Source organism: Gossypium raimondii, chromosome 11 (assembly GCF_025698545.1).
Source record: "Gossypium raimondii isolate GPD5lz chromosome 11, ASM2569854v1, whole genome shotgun sequence".
Classification (NCBI taxonomy): Eukaryota; Viridiplantae; Streptophyta; class Magnoliopsida; order Malvales; family Malvaceae; genus Gossypium; species Gossypium raimondii.
Genome location: NC_068575.1, coordinates 59862307 through 59883124, shown reverse-complemented (window position 1 = coordinate 59883124; position 20818 = coordinate 59862307). Strand labels below are relative to the sequence as shown.

At 33.1% G+C, this 20818-nt stretch overlaps 3 protein-coding genes across 5 annotated transcripts; 1 reads left to right on the top strand and 2 right to left on the bottom strand.

Moving 5' to 3' along the window:
- Positions 1-32: 32 nt before the first annotated feature.
- LOC105802164 (uncharacterized) lies at positions 33-1818 on the bottom strand. Of its 3 annotated transcripts, XM_012633644.2 has the most exons (8): positions 1627-1815; positions 1425-1529; positions 1269-1355; positions 992-1042; positions 803-896; positions 641-725; positions 334-487; positions 33-252 (listed from the first exon to the last, which is right to left on the bottom strand). In XM_012633644.2, the coding sequence occupies exons 1-8, from the start codon at positions 1693-1695 to the stop codon at positions 226-228; spliced, it is 672 nt and encodes a 223-aa protein (XP_012489098.1). In that variant the 5' UTR covers positions 1696-1815; the 3' UTR covers positions 33-225. The 3 variants fall into 3 exon arrangements, 2 of the variants coding, with proteins under 2 accessions (XP_012489098.1, XP_012489100.1); XR_008190956.1 differs by lacking the exons at positions 33-252; positions 334-487 and having other exon boundaries at positions 673-725; positions 803-908; positions 1627-1818; XM_012633646.2 differs by lacking the exons at positions 33-252; positions 334-487; positions 641-725 and having other exon boundaries at positions 753-908; positions 1627-1817.
- Positions 1819-6328: 4510 nt separating this feature from the next.
- Positions 6329-9562, top strand: LOC105802160 (la-related protein 1C). The gene is made up of 6 exons (XM_012633633.2): positions 6329-7153; positions 7585-8116; positions 8219-8378; positions 8480-8570; positions 8908-8979; positions 9185-9562. Exons 1-6 carry the CDS (start codon positions 6686-6688, stop codon positions 9332-9334), a joined length of 1473 nt encoding a protein of 490 aa, XP_012489087.1. The 5' UTR covers positions 6329-6685; the 3' UTR covers positions 9335-9562.
- A 6067-nt stretch (positions 9563-15629) lies between these two features.
- On the bottom strand, positions 15630-17461 carry LOC105802165 (V-type proton ATPase subunit c2). Its single transcript, XM_012633647.2, has 3 exons — positions 17256-17461; positions 16876-17161; positions 15630-16033 (listed from the first exon to the last, which is right to left on the bottom strand). Exons 1-3 carry the CDS (start codon positions 17332-17334, stop codon positions 15901-15903), a joined length of 498 nt encoding a protein of 165 aa, XP_012489101.1. The 5' UTR covers positions 17335-17461; the 3' UTR covers positions 15630-15900.
- Positions 17462-20818: the final 3357 nt, after the last annotated feature.

Below are 20818 nucleotides of genomic sequence, written 5' to 3'. Positions count from 1 at the left end.
GAAGAATTCAAACAAGAAAGAGTGACCATATCTAATGCAAAAGTACAAAAGGAAAACTGGCATATGCATCAATAATAGAATACCAAGAGTGAGACTAACGAGTAACACTTGACAAACCATTTTCCAATCATTTTCAGCATACGATCTTACTGAACTTAAGGCATAGTTCATTTGTGCTACAAGGAGTAATATAAATTGACAAATGTGTAGGTGAATTAAACATAATCATCTAGCTCCAGAGGAAGAAGTTTCCTGCAGCAGTCAAGTAAGAATGCACATAAATATGGCTGCTTAACAAAACTTATGCATGCTAATCTAATGTTTCCCAATTACCTCAATTTGCTCGTGGTTCAATATGATTTCTGCCAATTGAATGTTTCCACTAAGCCTAGCTGCCTTATCGGATGGTAATAACGAAAAACCATCAAGAAGCTTCACACACTTGAGTCCCCATTTGACCATTAGGAACTCAATAAGATGATGGCCGCTGCAAGATTATTAGTCATAGTCAGTAGAAACAACTAAAGAACTTGACTTGGGAAAACAAGACAACAGTCGCCATCATAATTCTGATTGAATCCTAGAAAATCCGGACCAGAATATATCAGAATACAAACGAGACCGAGGAGAGAACTAGTACCTTCGATTATGATAAGTTGTTATGAAAACCGAGCCTGGATTACTTTGGAGCAGAAATGTTACAGTTGCAAAGAGGTCATCAAAGGCTTACCAACACAAGTCCGTCACCGTTTTGTTTCAGCATAAATCAAAGGAACTAGAATATCGTAAAGTAGTTTTATACCTCGTGCATCGTAAAGAACATCAGCCCCAAGAATAATTTTCGGGTGTAAACTAAATATGGATGCATCCCAAACCCCCCATGTCAATCCTAATACCTAAAAACAAAACTTAAATCCATGAAAAGCAATTCATAAGTACACCAGGCTGATATAAAGTAACAGAATATCCAAGCAATCAACATAAACCTTACTTCACATTTCAGATTATTTAGTTCACAGACTCCTCTCATGTTCTCAAGCACCTGTATTTACATCAAACAATACATGTACATACTTCAGTGGCTCAATATCAAAAAGTAAAATATTAGTTGCAGTCATAATAATTCAGTTTAAGCAAAAGCAAATTTTAGGCTGATAAAAGGATTTATAATCAACATTAATTTCTACTAGTGTTCCAAATTTTGGATAAAATTATCAATTTTCAACTCAGGGATACTATATTTACAGGTAAAAGTAAGTAAATACTACCTCCAATCTATTTGCATCGTCGGTAAGGGTGACATTGGAGCCAACTTTGGCAGCTACCAATCCAGGTAAGCAAGTTCCTGCACCGAGCTGCAAAAAAACAAACATAAAAATTCTCGAGATACCAAAGCGAAAATTCGAATTTATTATAAGAAATACCTCGACTACATTATTCCCGGAAAAGCGCAGTTTGTGTTGCCAAACATACTCGGCCAGTACGATACTACAAGGCCAAACGAATAAGCCATAGTCTTCTTTCATGTTCTGCTCATCGTAAAAAAAAAATTATACCCTAGTCCTTAAAGCTTCTACTCTTTTTTTTTTTTTTTCCTTTCATAGAGTTTTATGAAAAAATTACTACCTCAACTATCGATATGGAGAAGGCGGTTTTCTCAGAGTCGCCGTAAAAATGACGAGATATCGTCTTCATTAGTTGATTGGCCACGAATCTGTGTCTCTGCCGCCGTCGTCGTTTCCTCCGATATCGCCGCCGATTATATCTTTCTTCGTATTATACTCTGTACATTTGAAATTTTAATGTAATATTGTGTAATTTTACTAAAGCGCTGCGTTTAACTAATCAGCGTGAGAATCTAGAAGCTGTAAACGGCAGAGATTAACGCACTAGACGAAAGAAGTAACCTCACAGATCTGTGGACACGTTGCACCCATAGTAAAATAGTTGCTTGGGCATTTTATTGGCCCTACCTTGCTTCCTTGGAATAAATGCTGATGAGAAATTAGATAAAATTGATGTTTTACGTAAAAACACATTTCCCATATCTCTCAATTTCGGCATGAAATAAATTAATCCCTCTAAATATTTGATTTTATCTATTTCGAAAGTGATTAAGTCGCTTTTGAAAATTTACGAAAAACAAAGCTTTTATCTATTAAAAACGACTCATACAAAGAGCAATCATGTATTTTTAAAAAGCAAAATGATAGTTTTAATTAACCGACTTTATTTTTTATCAATTTAATCCTTAATTATTTTTAGTAAAATTTAATCATTATTTTTTTAAATAGTCAATTTCTTTTTTAAGAAAGTGTTAACTAAAATTATTTTTTAATGATATTAGTATGGCAATTTATGTGGCAATGATACTATTTATTTTATATGTTACAATAATAAAAATTATAAAAATTATAAAAATATTCAAAATTAAAATCCAAAAATTATAAAAGATCATAATTTTAAAAAATGTATGATGTAAATGTGAATTGCCACACGGGCTGCTATGTTTAAAATTTTAACATTTTAATTAGTACTTTCGTTAAAAATAATAATTAAATGATTTTGAATGATTAATGATCAAATTATACTTTTGTTTAAGATTGAATATCAAATTTAGCTCGTAAAAGAATAAAAGTGAAATTAAAATGTAAACATTAAAAGATAAAATTCTCATCATATTTTTTTATAAAATATTTAAATATATCAAAATGATTGGAAAAAGGTTTCAATCAACAAATTTTAAGTTAAAACTCCACCAAAGGTCTATTTGGACAACATGGAATAATTGAATGAAAGTATAATTACACTTTTTGTAATTGTAATTCCTTAGACCCGTTTAGCTAATAAAGTACAAATTTTAATTACACATAAATAATTTATATTTTTTAAAATATTAGTTTAATAAAATAATTTCTAAGTAACAAAATTTAAATCAAATAATCATATGTATTATGTTAGTTTAAAAAATTAGTTGATAACACGATTATTGATAAAAATAGCAAGAAAAATAAATATCATATGCAATTTTATCTAATTGTTCTATGCATGTTTGTTCGATTATTTCATTTGTAATATTTAACATACGCTCATTATCATCATTTGTTGGTCATTAACCGAGACTAGACACATCCATGGTAGGCTGCCCGACTGACTGACTGTCAAAATATGGGAGGGTTTGGGTAAAAATATAGGCCCGAAATATGGGCTTGGGCAAAATTTTAGGCCCGTTTAAAAAATGGGCTGGGCCTCGGGCAAGATTTTTGGCCGGGCCCGTCCGCCCGAAAAATATTAAATATATATTTTTTATTTTTAAAATATAATAGTTTTTTATTTTAAGTTTATTTACTTTCATTTCCTTGACTAGTGTTACAAAATAATAATAATAAAACATCAAGTTTGTTTTACTAATCAAATGTTAGATTTTGTTACAACAATTAATACAATTAATAATTTGATAAATTTACTAATCAAATGTTAGATTTTATTACAACAATTAATACAATTAATAATTTGATACATTTACTAATAAAATGTTAGATTTTATTACAACAATCAATACAATTAACAATTAATAATTTGATAATTTTACTAACAATTAATTTTAATAACAATTAAAAAATAATTTTAATTAAAAACGGGCTCGGGCCCTATATTTTTTCTTTGGGCCGGGTCTAGGCAAAATCTCAGGCCCATATTTCGGGCCGGGCCGGGCCCGAGCCTAGTAAACGGGCTGAAATTTTTTTGTGGGTCATGCCCGAACCCGGCCCGGCCCGGCCCATGGGCAGGTCTAACCGAGACCATCATCATCCGAATTTGAATTTGCTTTATTAAGATTATCAATATTTTCTTCTTCCATACACTTTACCAAGTATGAACCATTTCAATTTCGCCTATAATTGATCTAATGAAATATTCAACATGCTAGTATGATTCAACGTTTTCTTGTGCTATACTGATGTGATATTGTTAATATGAAAAATATTTTTTTAGAATAAAAAAAACCTTATATAATATTCTTCTTCCCTTGCTTCGTTTTTGCTTCTCAGTTTCTTTCTCTATATCTATTTCTTTTATTTATTTGTTTTATTATTATATAATATTATAATATTATAATATATATTTTAACTTTATTCCTTTTATTTTTTCTTTAATCTATAATTTAACTTTCATCCTATATGTAATTTAGTCATTATACCTAATTACTTTTAATTCAAGTAAATTCACTTAATCGAAACCTAATTAACTATACAACTAGAAGTTCGATTTACAGGAACGGAGTCCCGGGAATGTGCTTTTTTTTAATTTGATCCTTTTTAATTAATTAACAATCGAAACGTTAAAATTTTTTAAGGAAACTTTAATACCACCTTAATGACACTCTGTAAATATTTTTATTTACGGCTCAGTTTAGAAAAACAAGGTCCCAATACCTTATTTTATAAAACCAGTTGAACTTAATAAGTCACTTATATAACATAAATTATCAAATCAAAAACCTTTTTAAAAATCACATTGGACTCGTAAATATTAAATAATAATATTTACGAACTTACTTGTCAGATTTGGTGGCCCCGAAACCACTGTTTTCGATACCACTGAAAAACGAGCTGTTACATAATTTATATACTTTAAATTTCGACATAATTTGGTTCCTCTACTTCTATAATGTTAATTAGTCTAAATAGTTAATATTATTAACTATTTTAATAAAAATGATGACATCAAATTTTCACAACAAAACTATTCCAACAAAAAAATTTTATTTTATCATGACGATTTCAAATGTGTGTTTTAGAGGAAATTTTTAATTAGTATTTTCAATGTTATTTTATTTTCATATGTAGGGATGAGCGTTCGATAAAATTGAGTGAAAAATTGAGTTAATCAAGTTGTGAGTCCTATTTTATCATCTTAATTCTATTTAAATTTTTATTAATCGAGTGAAATGAAATTGAATTGAGTCGAATAATTAATTAACTTATTTAGATCCTGAAATTAATATTTTAGAAAATTTTTAAAATTTAACTTTCTTTATACATTCTTTAGAATTTTTTAAAAAATATAAATTTTAGAATTTTTTATAAATATTTTGAATTTTAAGATTTTTTTTATTTTTTTTGAGAAAGACCAGGTTGCTCATTTTCAAAATTGACAAGGACCAAAGGAGTATTTATACCGATATGTTATTCAAAATTATTCGAGTTATTTGAATTATAAAATTCAACTCAACTCGAACACAAAACTCGAAATACTTATTCAAGTTGACTCGAATAATTTGATTCGATAACTTGAATTTTGAATTTTTCAAACCGAATTGAGTTTTGCTCACCCCTAGACTATCAAGTAGACCTGTCCATGGGCCGGGCGGCCCAACGGCCCGCCCGAAATATGGGAGGGTTCGGGTAAAAATATAGGCCCGAAATATGGGCTTAGGCAAAAAACGAGGCCCGTTTAAAAAACAGGCCGGGCCTTGGGCACCACTTTTTTGGCCCGGACCCGGCCCGAATATAATAAATATATATTTTTATTTTTATTTTTTAATTTTAAAATGATTTTTTAGTTTTTATTTTTAAAATAATTTTTAATGTTTATTTTAAAAATGGGCCGGGCCGGGCTCGGGCTTATGATATTTTTCCCGGGCCGAGCCTAGGCAAAATTTCAAGCCCATATTTCGGGCCGGGCCGGGCCCGAGCCTAGGAGGTGGCCGAAATTTTTTTCCTGGCCCGGCCGGGTGGACAGGTCTACTATCAAGTAATTTTTTAAAAAAATTCAAAATGTCACATCATAAAATTTACTAGAAGAATTTTTAAACTGGTAAAAATTGGAACTGAATTTTTAAATCTGAAAAATAGACGATCATATTCCTGAAAAATAGGCGGTCATATTCCTGAAAAATTAAAATAGAAGGATTGAATTTTAAATGTAAATTTAAAGCATATTTTAACATTAATTTTTTTCTGTAATTTAATACAAACAAATAATAAACTGGGATGGAACCATAGTAATTATATATTATGAATGGACAATAATACCTAGTAATTTTAGAAACAGGAATACTAAAGACCATAAATTAATTAATATGCTTACATGGCATAGTTATATTGGATTAGAACTTAATTACCTGAAAGAAAAAATACTACTAATAGTTATAGTTGTAGTAGAAGTAGATAACTGAATCTTACAGCATAAACGAAACTTGGAAAACCATTCCTAATTAGAGTTCTACAGCGGTAAAATTACCCAAATTCTCACCAAAAACAAAATCGTAAAATAAAAAAAGTAACAAAACCCCACTATTTAAGCAAGCAGCTTTGTGGAAAATAAACAAGTTTTCAAAGAAAAAAAAGATTAGAAGAGAGAAAAAACAGAAAGAGAGAAGCAGAGTTTCCATCGCTCTTCTTCTTCTTTTATTATTATTAATTTTTTTTAATCGTCGTCTCTCTTCGCTGATCGGATCATTAAATCCTTTTTTTTGGTTATTTTTGGGAAAATCTTAAGATTTGCATTTTCGTAACATTGAATTTTAACTCTTCACTTTTTTTTTTCTCGTACGAATTTTTATTATTTTTTCAATCAATTTTGATCTCCGTTTTCTATTGTTTTTCTTGGTCGTTCAACTTGACGACTTAGGGGAAAAAAGGGAAAGGAAAAAAAATACAATTTTGTTTAATTAGGGTTTGATATGGCTGCAAATATTAACACGGCTAATTTCAATACCTCCGCGGCGGTGACCGCTGTTAATCACTCTCCCAGTAGCCCTAACCAATCACATCCTGTCACGAATCCGGTTTCTTCGCAACGGAATCAAGTTGTTCGTGGAGAATTGGAGCCGATCGCGGCGGTTCCTTTATCGTCTTCGTCGTATTCTTCATCATCACCACCAACGGCTATGATTGAGCCAACTGTTACCACGATGGGCGAAGAGGAAGGGGCGGAGCATGGGAATGTTGGTCCCAATGGCAATGCTGCTAAGAGACCGGCTTGGAACAAACCTTCTAACCTGACGTCTGAGTCTGAGTCTGAGTCCGTTATGGGGGCTCGCGCGTGGCCCCCCTTGCCTCAGTCCGCTAGGGCTCCTTCCAAATCACCTTCAGATTCGTCCAGAGCTTCGTCGGATGGATCAGATTCTCCTTTTGTCCCCGGTTCTCAGGTTTGTTTTTCCAAATACCTAGGCCTTCTTTGTTAATTCTATTTTACTTCGTACCGTTTCAAGTATTTTGATACCAGCTGTTAAATAGATGAAATTAACTGATTTAACTGAACTGAGTTAAAAAATGCAATTGTATTTACAATTTGTATTATCTGTTTGATAAGCAAGAGATTGAGGTTAAATGCAAACAATCTAAATTGGCCAAAGCAGAGAATGCTGCGAGTCTTGAAGTCTTAATCCAGCTTTAGGGTTTACTTGAGTTATATTTTATTTGAAGATATCTGAATAATATATGTTATGCATGAATACAGGGAGTGTTTAGAGATTAGCTTATGCAATGTTTTATATGACCCATTTTATTTATTTATTTATTTATTTTGGATTTTGTGGCTGCTTAGACTTAATGTTTTGCTATGTTGCCAAAATTGTAGGGGAGCAGACCTGCATCATCATCCTCTTCTTCACAGAAACAAGTCAGGAACAATGCAAACTTCAGTTCAAATTCCAGTGCAAACCATACAATGCCTGCACGCCAGAGGTCAATGAAGCAAAATAGTAATATCTCTGCATCCAATGGTGGCCTTTCACAGCCACCACCTCAAGGTCCAATGGTTGAAGCACCTCTGAATAGCCCATCTAGGGACCATATACAGAGAACTGGATTTCTGCCTTATAGTGGTGGTCCTGATCAGCAGCATCCACGGAATTCATTTAGACATCGTAACAATGGTCCGCATCCACGAGGAAATGGTTCTCACCATCTGAATCACAGAGGAAGGCGTAATCAAGACCATGGAAATCAAGATTGGAATGGTCGAAATTTTATTAGTAGGGATGGTCATATGATGCCAAGAGTTGCTCCCAGGTTTATGAGGCATCCACCACCACCTTTGCCAGCTAATACTGGACCACTTTTTGCTCCCCCATATGTTCGCCCTTTTGGCACCCCTTTTGGCTTTCCGGGTAAGCTGTACTTTTGCTTTAGTTATTTTCTTTTCTTTTCCTTTTTTTGGTTGAAGAAGAGTGGTAATCTGAGTTTGCGCTAATATCTTGGCCTCCTTTCAGAAATTTCATCTCAGTTTTATTTAGTCCCAGCCCCTTATCCAGATTCACTTAGAGGTGTCCCTTTTATTCAACCAATGCCGCCAATGTTTCCCCCTCCTCAAGAGCCTCAAGACCATCAGTTGCATGCTAGGATAGTGAATCAGATAGATTATTATTTCAGGTAACACTCTGTTTATGTGTTAACTTGGGTGACTTCTTTAATTTAATGGCCATTTGTTGGTATAATATGTTACCAATCATCTAATTTTCTGTTCTCTGCAGTAATGAAAATCTAATTAAGGATACATACTTGCGGCAGAACATGGATGACCAGGGCTGGGTTCCTATTAAATTGATTGCTGGCTTTAGAAAGGTGAGTGTTCAGACTTCAGAGATTTTGAAGGTGATTTCATTTGTGTGATTGTGATAGTTCCTGTCAGAGCTTTTTCATGGCGATACATTTTGGGTCTTCAGCAACATCTTAAAGTTTCATAACTTCAATCATCAATGCCTACTGGACTCATCTGCTATTCCTTAGTGGCAACTCTATGCTGTTATCATTAGAAAGTACATATATTAGTTCCCTATGAGTGTGCTTATTGCTGGCTTATCTTAAGCCTTTGTATGTTCTTAGGATTTTTCTCATGCAGCAACTTCTTGAAGCTATATGTGCAAAGGTAACATTTTTGTTTATGCCTTCTCCTTTTCAGGTTTCACTTTTGACAGCTAATATTCAGCTTATATTAGATGCTCTGCAAAATTCAACAGTTGTGGAAGTGCAGGTATGTTCTAGAATGAAATCCTAGGTTATGCTTTTTCATTGATTGATCAGTGTAATGAAACATATGCTGCTCTGATCCGTCTTTAAGACACGCACAGTGCCTTGTACTGTTCATGCTTTCTTGATGGTTCTATTATAGCTGAGCTCCAAAATAGTAGAATAATGTGGTTTCTGGTGTCTAAATCTTCTTTACATTTACATTCCAGGGCGACAAAGTAAGGAAGCGGATGGATTGGATGCGTTGGATAATGCTGCCTTCTTTTCAGTTCCCTACCAAGTCTGGTCAAGATATGCTGGTAGCCGGTGTTCAAAATATTTCATTGGATCAGGGAACTGCTAATAATCAGACTGGTTGAATGAGCCAAGGAGATGCTAGCGCTGATGGACAGTTAGGTAGATGATGATCTGAGAAAACAATGGTTACGGATGTAATTGAATACAATAAAATCAAAAAAGCTTAACTAAATTTTCCAAAAAAAAAAAAAGGCACAACTCTTTTTTAGCATTTAAAGGAGGAAAAAGTAACATGTTATAGACCCTTTTAACTTTAAATATTACATATAATTTCTTACTATACCGTTCAATTATTGGTGTTTGTGTTTTGATAATTTATTTCTTTAAAGTTTCAATTTCGTCTCTCATGAAAATTGGTTTCTTAAGTCACTTGTACGGGGTGGTGATACGGCATCTTTTAGTTGGACTTTTATTTTTTTTCCTGCTAGTTGATTTTCTAAACTTCCGTTTCTTGATTAGAAATGGGTACTCGGAGAAAGTCTCCACAACCGGAGAGTACTTAGAGAGTGACCAGAACTGGAGCAAAAAATTACATAAAAAAACAGACTCTGATCTTTTTCTATCTTGAACTAATCTAAATAAAGGATCGAACACCATCGACCTCCTTAATCCCATCACAATCCGATTTACTATAACCAAACCAATATCCTCATTTGCACTAACATGTCAATCTCCATCATCAACAGATTTTACTATCATCGAAACCATCCATTTTACTATCACCAAAACCAACCATCCTTCCCTTTTACTATCACTGAAACCAACCATCCTTATCATTGTTGCATGTCATCCGATGCTTGACGTTTAAAATTTTTGAATGAGAACACTAACATGTCAAAGTCTTTAAAAGAAAATGCTTTCGAATGAGATTTTTCTATTAGCAAATGAATATGATTCATTCAATAAAAGTATGCGATTGGCTAGATATCTAGAAGTAAGAATCTGTCTTCATTTCCCTCTCTCAACCAACATTCAATGTTTAAGCCCATGAGTGAAGTCATCTAGTCGGACATAAAATACTTATATGAATGCAAGTGGCAGATTGAGAATCCTTCCTTTGTCTTTAGTCTTTACTTTTGGTTTGAATACCAAAACTATGCGAGGGAAAATGCTAATTAAAATTCTCAAGAGTTACACTTGTATGTTCTGCATGCATGCATCGTAAACTTAGATCAACAAATTAATCAAAGAGTTGAACACCTAAGTCAAGGTGTCTCGGTCATAACGCAATGCATATAACTACCATCAACTCTCTTTCTAGATGAATCCTACAAACTCGAAGGACTCCATGCTATTGTAATATTTTTAAGGAAAGAGACTTAAGGTTAGTGTTCAAAGTTTGCTTAGTATATCGCTTGCACTTAAAATAAATTCTATGCTTTTAGAATCTATTTTTTATTCTCATCACACTTAAATAATTGATGATGAAAATAAAATGAATAAAAACATTTTTTTCATGGTGGTTATGAAGATTAATTGATGATGAATTTGAAATGAAAGAAACGGAATGTGGAAACCTTTCAAAATATCAACCAAAAAATTAGAGTCTTAAAATAAAGATTGAATGAGCTGATGAGATGATAATTGATGAAATTTAGATGATTTATGTTCTCCGGTCCTCTTGGGCACTCCTCTTATTGTCGAGGTTACAACAAATTAATGCCCCTTGACAACAAATATGCTGCAGGAATGGAAATTACTCGAAAATTATTTTTAAAAAATATTCATCTCATCCACCATTTAACGTAGTGTCTTTTAAAATAATAAAATTTGATAACATTAATGGCTAAATTAAAAAGTTTTGGTGTTAGGATGACCAAAATATAAATATGCTAATAGTTGATATATATTTGGTAATACAAGAAGCTTGAAAAATTTTACCAAAAACCCTTTGAGCCTTTTCCTCTAAAACATCATCAGCAAGTATATTTTAAAGGAATATATGTTCCATTGGAATCTATAAGAAAGCCTTACATATTTTAAAAAATCAATTGTTCCATCTTTTGATCTACTTAATTAAAACTTATGTTTTATTCAACCATTTACTAGAAAAAGATTTCCCCCAATTGCCAATTCAGCCCCCTAACTAACAAGTCACTTCCATGCAAAATGCTTTTTCAACCCCAAAAGTCAAAAGGTTTCTTTTTCACTGGCATGAAATTCTCATTCTTGCAATATTTAGGAACAATGGTTGTGTCAAGCAAGGAATTATTGATGTGTAAAACTCACCAAGCTTAATAAGCAAGCAAAACTTGATTAAAATCTTTAACACTTTCTAATCCCCAAACCTCCGGTTCTTTAGGCGAGAAGAAAAATTCCCCTTCTTGCCTCTTTTACGGGTAGTGCATTGTTATTTGAACAAAATTTTCCAATTACCCTCTCCGTATGTCTTCTTTGATAGTGTCTCTTAGACTAAGGAATGGGATGGCCTATATCATTTGATATAGCCGTTCTACTATGGACTCCCTCCTCCAAGGGTCGAATACCAAGGGCGGTGGAGCTTTCAATATCCCTATGTTTCTACTAAGATTTTTGTTTTCAGGATGTTTAAAGGGACGCAGTGATAGAAGGGAGCGGGTGATGCCCCTTTTAGATGTTTCAGGTGACAATAATTGTGGCACCCTACCATAGCTTTGTCTTTTGTCCACTAGACGAAGCGGTGGTTTAAGCGCTGTCCTATGTTGGTGCCGTTGCGCGACCTTAAAGTGATATCTCATTCTTTGTCTTTTACTCTTGATATTGTTGCATGATTGGTCGGAGTTACCTTCCTCTTCAGAGCTGCCATAGTTTCCCTCTTCTTGGTGATCCACTAGGAGATCAAAGGGAAGTGGACGAGAGTGTCCGTCATTCCACTGTTGAGGTAGCAAATATGATGAGTGATAGGCCTCCACCATGTTGGCTTCGTCCCGCTCCTTAAGCTCATTTTGATTTGGACTGTGGAAAGTCACTCAACCTTTCCATTCTAGGTGACCATGATTTTCAGCGGATAAAGATAGTTTTTTACCTCATTTTCTCTTTAATTGATGTTACGGGGTATTTATAGGGGAGAAGGAGATGAATGTGCTTAGGCACCATGATAGGCTGTCAGCTTATGGTGCCATACGACTTGACGGACCAAATCTGTTGGATGTGATGATTTTTTTTAGGATGCGAATGGGTCGAACTGATCGGTTTCTTTAGGGGTTCCCTAACATATCTTTTATAGATTGTCTAGGGCCTAGGGGATATGATATATTGGCGAGAATGTCAACTCGGGGTCACTTGGGGAAAGTAGCTAGTGGGGAGGATGTCTCGCCAAATCTTGGGAATCAAGTGTGGTTCCGGCGTAGACTTTTACGTTAATAGATCGTTTTGGTGAAGGGATCTAGATATCTCGTAAAATATAAGATGTAACAAATATATTAAATATTATTTTTTATATTTCAAGATTTTATATAATATATTTTAAAAGGTAATTTCTATTATTCAATACAAGTATCAGGTTCTATAAAAAGAATTAATACATTAAAAGTGATGCCTATAACCCTTTAATGAAATAAATTGAATGTTTTTTTTGGTGAAAAAAGAAGAAAGATTAGCTTAAATTACACGAGAGTATTTTGATAACATATCCAAATAAAAAAAAAGTCTAAACTTTTGGGGAGAGTAAAAAATTTGCAACCCCTCTTTATTGACTAAAGCTAACTTTGCTAAACAATCTACGACCTGATTTTGCTCTCTGGGAATGCAACGTAGAATCTATTGACCTTTTTGGTATAAAATGTGTTGTATCCTTCTTATCAGAGCAGAATTTGAAGGAATAGTAAAACTTCCTTGAATGGCTTTCACAACTTCTAAGCTATCTAATTAGATAATTACCTTGTTGTAGCCTCTATGTCGAACGAGTTTAAAGCCCTCCGGAATTCCCCACAGTTCAGCATAAAAAACTAGACATTTCTCTATATATTTGTTATAACCAAAAACTTAATTACTAATCACATCCCATACTGTTTCCCCAGCAGCATAAAGCAATTAAGTAGGAAAAATTTACGTGTGCTTTTAAACTACTATTTACTTGCAAAAAAAGTATTCCCAATAAATTTTAAGTGGAAAATACAATGATTTTGAACACTTATTTTATATATGAGTTGGGTAAACATACCTATTTATAAATAGGAGTTGCAAATTTCCCAAGTAGGCCTACTCCAACACAAAACACTATTTTGATATTATATATTATATTGGTTAAAAATAAATTTTAAAATATTATATATTATATTAACTAAGAATATTAAAAAGCATATATAATATATACATAATTCAAAAAATTAATAAAAACCTTTTTATTGTAAAATTTTAAAATATATAAATTTAAAATTTAAAAACTAAATAATAAATAAAAACTAAATGATGAAAGTCTAAAAGAAATATTTAACATAAAAACAATAACTTTACTAAAAACACTTCATGATTATTTACTATTGATGTTGTAAGATTACAAAATAGAAAATGATAATAATTTCGTAAGAATTTTTTATAACTTTTCACACATTAACGTGCTCCTGCAACAAGAATAGTAGAAAGCTTTTATATCCATTTCTTATATATGATACTAATATATATATATATATATATATATATATATATATATCTGATTATTGTTGCATAAAATATATTTAATATTTAAAATATTCTACTAATGAGTCATGTATGCCTCTAGTGAATTGAGGAGGGCTGGCAGGGATCTCGACCCCTAAAATAAAATTTTTTTATTTAGGCCCTTTATAATCTATAAAATTTTAAATTAGTAATAATAAAATTACATTCTGCCCTCCTAAAATAAAAAAAATTGATTTAATCCTTTAAAAATTTATAAAAATATAGGCTATTAAAATGGTGAAATTGCATTTTTGACTTAACCCCTACCCCCCATAAGTTGTATTTCTGGATCTGCCATTGCCTCTAAACCAGAGGTGAAGCCAGAATAATCTTTTAGGAGGGCCGAATGAAATTTTAATTTTTATAGTCTATATCAATATAATTTTTAAATGATTAAATCGAATTTTTATAATTTTAGGGGGGGACAAAGTATAATTTTATATTTATTAATTTAAATTTTTTTTAAAAATTTAAGAGCTTAAATAATAATTTTATATTTTAGAGAGGTCGGGTCCATGCCAGCCCCTCTAGATTCGCTATTGCTCTAAACCCTAACAAATACAGTAAGAGATTGCAAGGGAAGGGTGACTCCTTAGCTAAGGAGGCTTATGCCCTTTGGTCCACTAATTATGATTTATACAAGTTATTTATAGGCTTATACACTTTGGTTCACTGTTTATGATTAATATAAGTGTATAATCATGATCGTGTCCCTGAAATATTCTACATATAAATAATGCTATAAGCATTTTAGAGCTTTTAAACATTCTGCTCAGGCCTACGAGCTTGTTCTGAGACTTTTGTGCTTTAAAGGGCCTCCTTAAGCCTTGGTGCCTCCGTTCACACCTGGAGGGGTCCTCGTCCGCATTTGTTAGCCATCTTCTACTCAAGACTACAAGCTTGTTTTGCGATTGTTGTTTTCATAAAATAAATATATTCAATTGTCAATGAGTCCTTGACGTTAACAAAGACTAAAGCTTCGGGTTTTTTGATATTCAGGTTTGTTGGTGCATGATTCATAACTAAGTTGGGGATGCAGATGATTAGAGCAGGGAGAAAGAAGATTTTATGGTGAAGAAGAAATAAATTAGAATGTCTGGAGAGCATACACCCCTAAAGAGGGTCTTTAGAAATATATATAAAAGAGGTTTTTCTGAGTTAGATTCTGGATCATCAGAACAGGTCGGATTATGATTTATTTTATTATAATTCTATAACAAGTTCAATGTGTGAGTTTTTAAACTCATCATGCACATTATCACATTATTTAAATCAAACTAATTACATGCTTATGATTTAAGTTGTGATTTAGCTCTTAAACCATACTCTTTTATCACTTCAGAAACTTTTTCCTTTTATATTATTGGTATCTAAATTATTATGTAGCATTCTCATTAGACACCAATAATTTTTAGATGAAATGAGACATTTGAGATAAGACAGAAAACAATAGAACGATTATGAAAAATAAGACAGAATTCAAGTACCAAAATAGAAAAAAATAGATATCACACCAACACTATATAAAATATGTCTTGACATGGAAAAAATTAATTCAATCAAGATATGAAAAAATTGCACCAACTCACATAATCCACCAAAGTCGTCTTCAATTGAAATAAGGTGGAAAGTGTCATTAGTCATCCAATTTTCAAACGGATGCACATATTCTCTATCTAATATACATAAAAAGTTAAAACCATCTGATTAGGCTTATGATGAACTGAAAAAAGTGGAGCAATCATACATTAAATTCAACTTACATGTAAATTACAGCCTAAAGGCATAGATTAAAAAAGAAAATGCAAAACAAGGTTTATTTCAACTTACACCTATCTTCTCAATCATACAAACAGCATAAACCAATTCAAGAAATTCATCAATGGATGCAAAATAACTTCTGGAAAAATGTTTCACAGTGCATGCTATTGGAGAAGAGAAAGCTGAGTGACACCAACTAGCAACAGCCCAAGTCTTAGAACCTTGAACTCTATTCTGCTCGGGATTGTCCAGCTCGAGAAGAGAGGATGATGCCAACGATGAGTCCATACAGAGCCAAAGCCTCCGCAAAAATGAGAATAAGAATCATTCCGACAAAAAGCTTTGGTTGCTGGGCATTGGCTCTGCAAATAAATTCACAGACAAACTAAATCAAACTTCGTGCATTCTCATACTTGCCATAATTTATATATACAAGTAACCGAGAGAAAACAACAATGACTATCGGCCATAAATTGGATGCAATACAAGAAATTATCCACTGGCAACTATTCCAAGCTTCTCACAAGACTTGTAAAAGAGATTTCTTTTTTCCTCTCTCTAAAAGCCAACTATATGGCTCACAGCTATCATGAGACAAATATTAATGTAACACACCAAACCCACATTGGGAACTATGAGCATCTACTTGGTAAAAGTATGATAGAGGCCCCTGTACTAGGAATCAGATTGCATTTTGCCCCCTTTTACTTGAAAAATGGGCAAATTAGCCCCAGTACATTAGATCAAACAGCAATCTGGTCCTTTCTATTAAAAATTTCATCCATTTCTACTGTTAACAAAAAGATTAGTTTGCTCTTTGATGTAACATATAGAGACTAATTTGTCCAATTCTTTGAGTAGAGGGGCCAAAATGAAATCTGACTCAGTACAAGAGCCTCTATGATACTATGTATATACATGTAGAAACTTAAGCCCGTACTTTGAAATGCCTTTTGACAATACTTAGGTGCGAGTAGTTGCAAGTCAAATCTAAAAGCTAAAACTTCACCAAAATGACTTCTAAGACTACATTTCCGAAATCACAGATTTTAGCATGCCCTAAGTTCAATTGCTTTTATTACTAGAATCAGGTAAAAAAAATTTTGAATTCTGCAAACAATATTTCAACTTTAAAGAGATGAAAAGGGAAAATAGCAAAAAAAAAGAAAGAAAAGGTAATTGCAATCAGATTAGATAAGAATACCTAACGCCAGCATCGCCGACGATTCCAATAGCCATGCCAGCAGAGAGACCAGCTAGGCCACAAGCGAGACCAGAGGAAAGATGAGCATAACCATCGAAAAGGTAGTAAGATTTGGCCTTTGGGTTAATCCCGGTGCTTATAATAACCGCAATAATCAACCCATAAATACCTAAAACACCAGCCATAACAACGGGGACGATCGATTTCATTACCAGCTCTGGCCTCATCACTCCCATCGACGCCACTCCGACACCGCTCTTGGCCGTTCCGTACGCCGCTCCCATACCTGAAAAAAAAACCGAGAACCAATTGGATACGGATATTAGCACCGATCAAAAACGGCAAAATTTTTGGAGTTGAAAAGGGTTCATGATTTTTACAGGAGAAAACGAGAGCAGCAGCGGCCCCAAGGAAGCCAAAGAATGGAGCAGTTTCATCGCCGCTGAATGTGGACGCCATTTTAGTTTCTCAAAACTTTCACCCACGATTTGAACAACTTCGATCGGTGGATTTCCTCAATAATTAGAGAAGAAAGAGAAACAGAGATGGAAAACGAACTATGAAGTTTCTTAGTGGCCAATTCCCATGGCCATACCATTAACTCAATTAAAAATGTTTCTTGGGCCTGTTTTAGATTATGGGCATATTTTAGGCCTAGTTTGGGCTCAATTAGGGAACTTTTTCATGGGTCTACTCCTTAAAAAATAATTAAAAAGCCCAAAAACTATAGTAAAAAATTTCGCATTTTCACACTAGAAAAAAACTCAACTCAAAGAGGCTCATCAATCGTGAAATAATAATAGCAACAAACCATCAAAGTGTAATCATTTAATTGTGCTATCCAGTGATGAGTCCATTTTGGTCTTTTACGATTTGAAATGAGCCTAAAGCTCTGATAGTGGACTTATGGAAAGGTCATCACAATGTCCATAATATTAATTGCCTTTGCTTTTTAATTATTTCAATGATGGCTCCATTAATTTAAACCAAAAAAACCCTATTACCTTATCTTAACCATTGTCTTTAATCACTTACCATTAAGTTTAATGCACTTGAAACGTGTTAATTAGTTTAAAGACTGTTTTAATTTAGAAAAACTAGGTTATTTAAATAATCACAACTTGTGTAAATATGTAATCTTGTAAAAACCATGTGTTGTAATCATATTGTATGTGTGAGTGTGTGTGTGTGTGTGTTTGGGGTATTATCAAAAGCTTATTAAAATGGAAAAATAAAAGGTACCAACAAAAAGAATCAAACCTTTTTGACAAGGGAAAGAAAAACGTAATATAATTATAATGAATCCCAAATTGTAGAATCTAGAAGAAAAAAGGGCAAAAAAGGTTTGTCTGCGCAACATGAGCTAAACAGAGAGATCTAACAAGTCAATTTCCATCGTGTTATAATCGATGCGAATTGGACCCCTCATATGGGGCAAACAATATGTATACAGTGAGGAGCCCAATTCCCCATTGTAAACCACCAGGACCCCCCACCCCTCCCTTGTTATGGCATTATCAAATTGTCACCCATTCTTTGCCAATCAAAATGGCCCATCTCTACATATTTGAGAGCTCTCCCTGTTGAGAAACGTGGTCTAATGAATGGCCTATCCATTACAGGCGACCAACTAATCAACATCAGACACATATGTCCCTTTGTGAAAACTGAAAAACTCCTTGTTTTCCCTAAAGCCTGTTTTGTCTCTCAGTGTTACTGTTCTTTCACTGACATATACACATACCTAAAAGGATAAAAAAGTTAAAACCTTCAACACTACTATTCTTTCACAATGATTCTGATATATTAAAAACCCTGGTTTTACTGCAATTTGCAAACCATTTGAGAGAAGAAAGTGTTTGTTCGGGTGTTGTTTTCAAATCATTCACATGCTTTTCAATATAAATTAGCCACAGGATATATCCACTACTCTCTACATCACATGATGGTCAATTATCATCTCATAGAATGACATTTTACTGATAAATTTTTAAAATATATTGTCCAGAAGAATTTGTATTTTTATTTCTTTGTGAATTCGAATGCTATGAAATTAATGCCTACAAAGAGGTGCAATCATGGTGGTAGTCCCTTGAAAGAAGCTTGTGTTTCACACCTTAAGAGTACAAGTGGAAGAATGTCGAGATATAAGTGTAGGTCATGAGATTGCTTTATATATCTTAAGGTAAGGCAGTGTTCTTGAGAAGAAAAAAAAAGGAAAAAAGAAAAGAAAAAAAAAGGAGTTTGGAGGGTTGTCTATGTCAGGAAAAAAAGGGGTTTAAGATCCTTATAGGACCCCTCAAAGATATACTTTGGCTGGTTACGCTAACTCTTATCTTCACATTTTATTTTATTTTCATATGTTAGCCAAGTATTATTTAATATTGCTTATATATCTATCGTTGTGTTAAACTATGAAAAGAAGAGAGATGGGTTTTCGGCTTCACCGCCCCAGCTAGGTGGTGGCTGTGGGTCCACAATGAGGGTTTAATGAGTTCAATGATGCGGTCCGCCGCATGATTGGAGACCCACCGCCGACCCACCACCGTCATACGTGGACAATGCATCCACTTCCTGTCCCCATTGTATCCATGTTCTTGGCCATAATATTATATATATACCATTTGTTTAGAAATCATGACTCAAACAAAGATATGCATCCAAGCATTTGCTTTAGTAATTGATGGATATATATATGTATAATCTTTAACAAGATTTGAGTCTTATAATAACATATATATATATATATAAATATGTTTGAAGTATACATGTGATCATAGAGTTCAAGACTATATTATAGAAAGCTCTTTTTAAAGGTGATGATTTAGATTAATTAAATTAATTTGTGCAATAACTTTTATTGGTTGAAATCAATGTATTTACCGCGGGCTCATCTCCTAACTATGAGTACTCTTTAAATAGATAAATAGCTAGTTACAAAACTCATTTAGTGATTTTTCTTTTGAAAGTTTACACTAATTGTACAACCAAAATATAAATTCAAATATAGATCCCGAACCAATAGAATCATACTATTATAGCACAAATGAATTAATAACTAGAAAAATCTAGACAAAAGCTGATTAATCCGGACTAAAACTCACACATAGCATTAACACATGGTGGGCTTTTGAAACTCTCACATATAATTGCACATAATGATTTTCAAACCTGAGTAATCAAGACTCAACAAATTATATTTTTCTAACATAGACTAGTTTACCATATTAATTTATGCAGTTAAATTATGTTACCTTTTTATAGTTTTGTTTCTTCTCAAACTAAATTGTGAAAGCAAATTTGAATTGTTGTAAGACTGTAACTCAATTTTTGCACTCAACGTTTCTTCTCCTGTTTTTTTTTTTAACAAAATTTGTACAAAAGTTTGGCATTTTTTTGAATTATTCAGAGATTTGCATGAAATTATATGGTCAAGAAAAGTAACGTTGTATTGGTCCAAGCCAAAAAATGGGTATCCAAATTTAGCATGAACGTGCGGCATGCTTGATTCCGAATTACTCTATGATATTTGCATAAAATAAATGAGAACCAAAATTTCAAACCATATAATCCCCAGTGCGTCCTTGCATTTTTCTCCAGGCCGGCATTGCTCGTTTAAATTGATCATCAACACAGATCTCGCCTGTTGGGGCATGCATCAGCCCTATCATTCGGATTATATACCATCATATATTGGTCAACAATTGTGGCTAATAAGGTGGGTTTGAATTTCTTTTTATCTAAGTTAATACTTAAATTTTGTAATTGTTTTTATATCAGGATTTATATTTTTCTTTTGTTTAAGTTAATCTTCTAAAAAAGTTGGATAAAAAAGAAGTTAAAGCCCTAAGGATTAACTTGAACCAAAAAACAATTCAGGCTCCGATGTTAGAATAATATTTGTCTAGTTCAAGGGCTAATTTAGAGAAAAAAACTGAACCCA

What these genes read in the sequence shown, in the direction of transcription:
- LOC105802164 (XM_012633644.2), bottom strand. Translation starts at nt 1,695, where the DNA reads ATGAAGACGATATCTCGTCATTTTTACGGCGACTCTGAGAAAACCGCC. An exon ending in TAAATAATCTGAAATGTGAA is followed by an intron (nt 897 to 991) that starts GTAAGGTTTATG and finishes TTTTGTTTTTAG; the next exon opens with GTATTAGGATTGACATGGGG. An exon ending in TGTTCTTTACGATGCACGAG is followed by an intron (nt 726 to 802) that starts GTATAAAACTAC and finishes TGTGTTGGTAAG; the next exon opens with CCTTTGATGACCTCTTTGCA.
- LOC105802160 (XM_012633633.2), top strand. Translation starts at nt 6,686, where the DNA reads ATGGCTGCAAATATTAACACGGCTAATTTCAATACCTCCGCGGCGGTG. An exon ending in CAGATAGATTATTATTTCAG is followed by an intron (nt 8,379 to 8,479) that starts GTAACACTCTGT and finishes TGTTCTCTGCAG; the next exon opens with TAATGAAAATCTAATTAAGG. An exon ending in CAACAGTTGTGGAAGTGCAG is followed by an intron (nt 8,980 to 9,184) that starts GTATGTTCTAGA and finishes TTTACATTCCAG; the next exon opens with GGCGACAAAGTAAGGAAGCG.
- LOC105802165 (XM_012633647.2), bottom strand. Translation starts at nt 17,334, where the DNA reads ATGGCGTCCACATTCAGCGGCGATGAAACTGCTCCATTCTTTGGCTTC. An exon ending in TGCTGCTCTCGTTTTCTCCT is followed by an intron (nt 17,162 to 17,255) that starts GTAAAAATCATG and finishes TTTTTTTTTCAG; the next exon opens with GTATGGGAGCGGCGTACGGA. An exon ending in GTCGGCGATGCTGGCGTTAG is followed by an intron (nt 16,034 to 16,875) that starts GTATTCTTATCT and finishes ATTTATTTGCAG; the next exon opens with AGCCAATGCCCAGCAACCAA.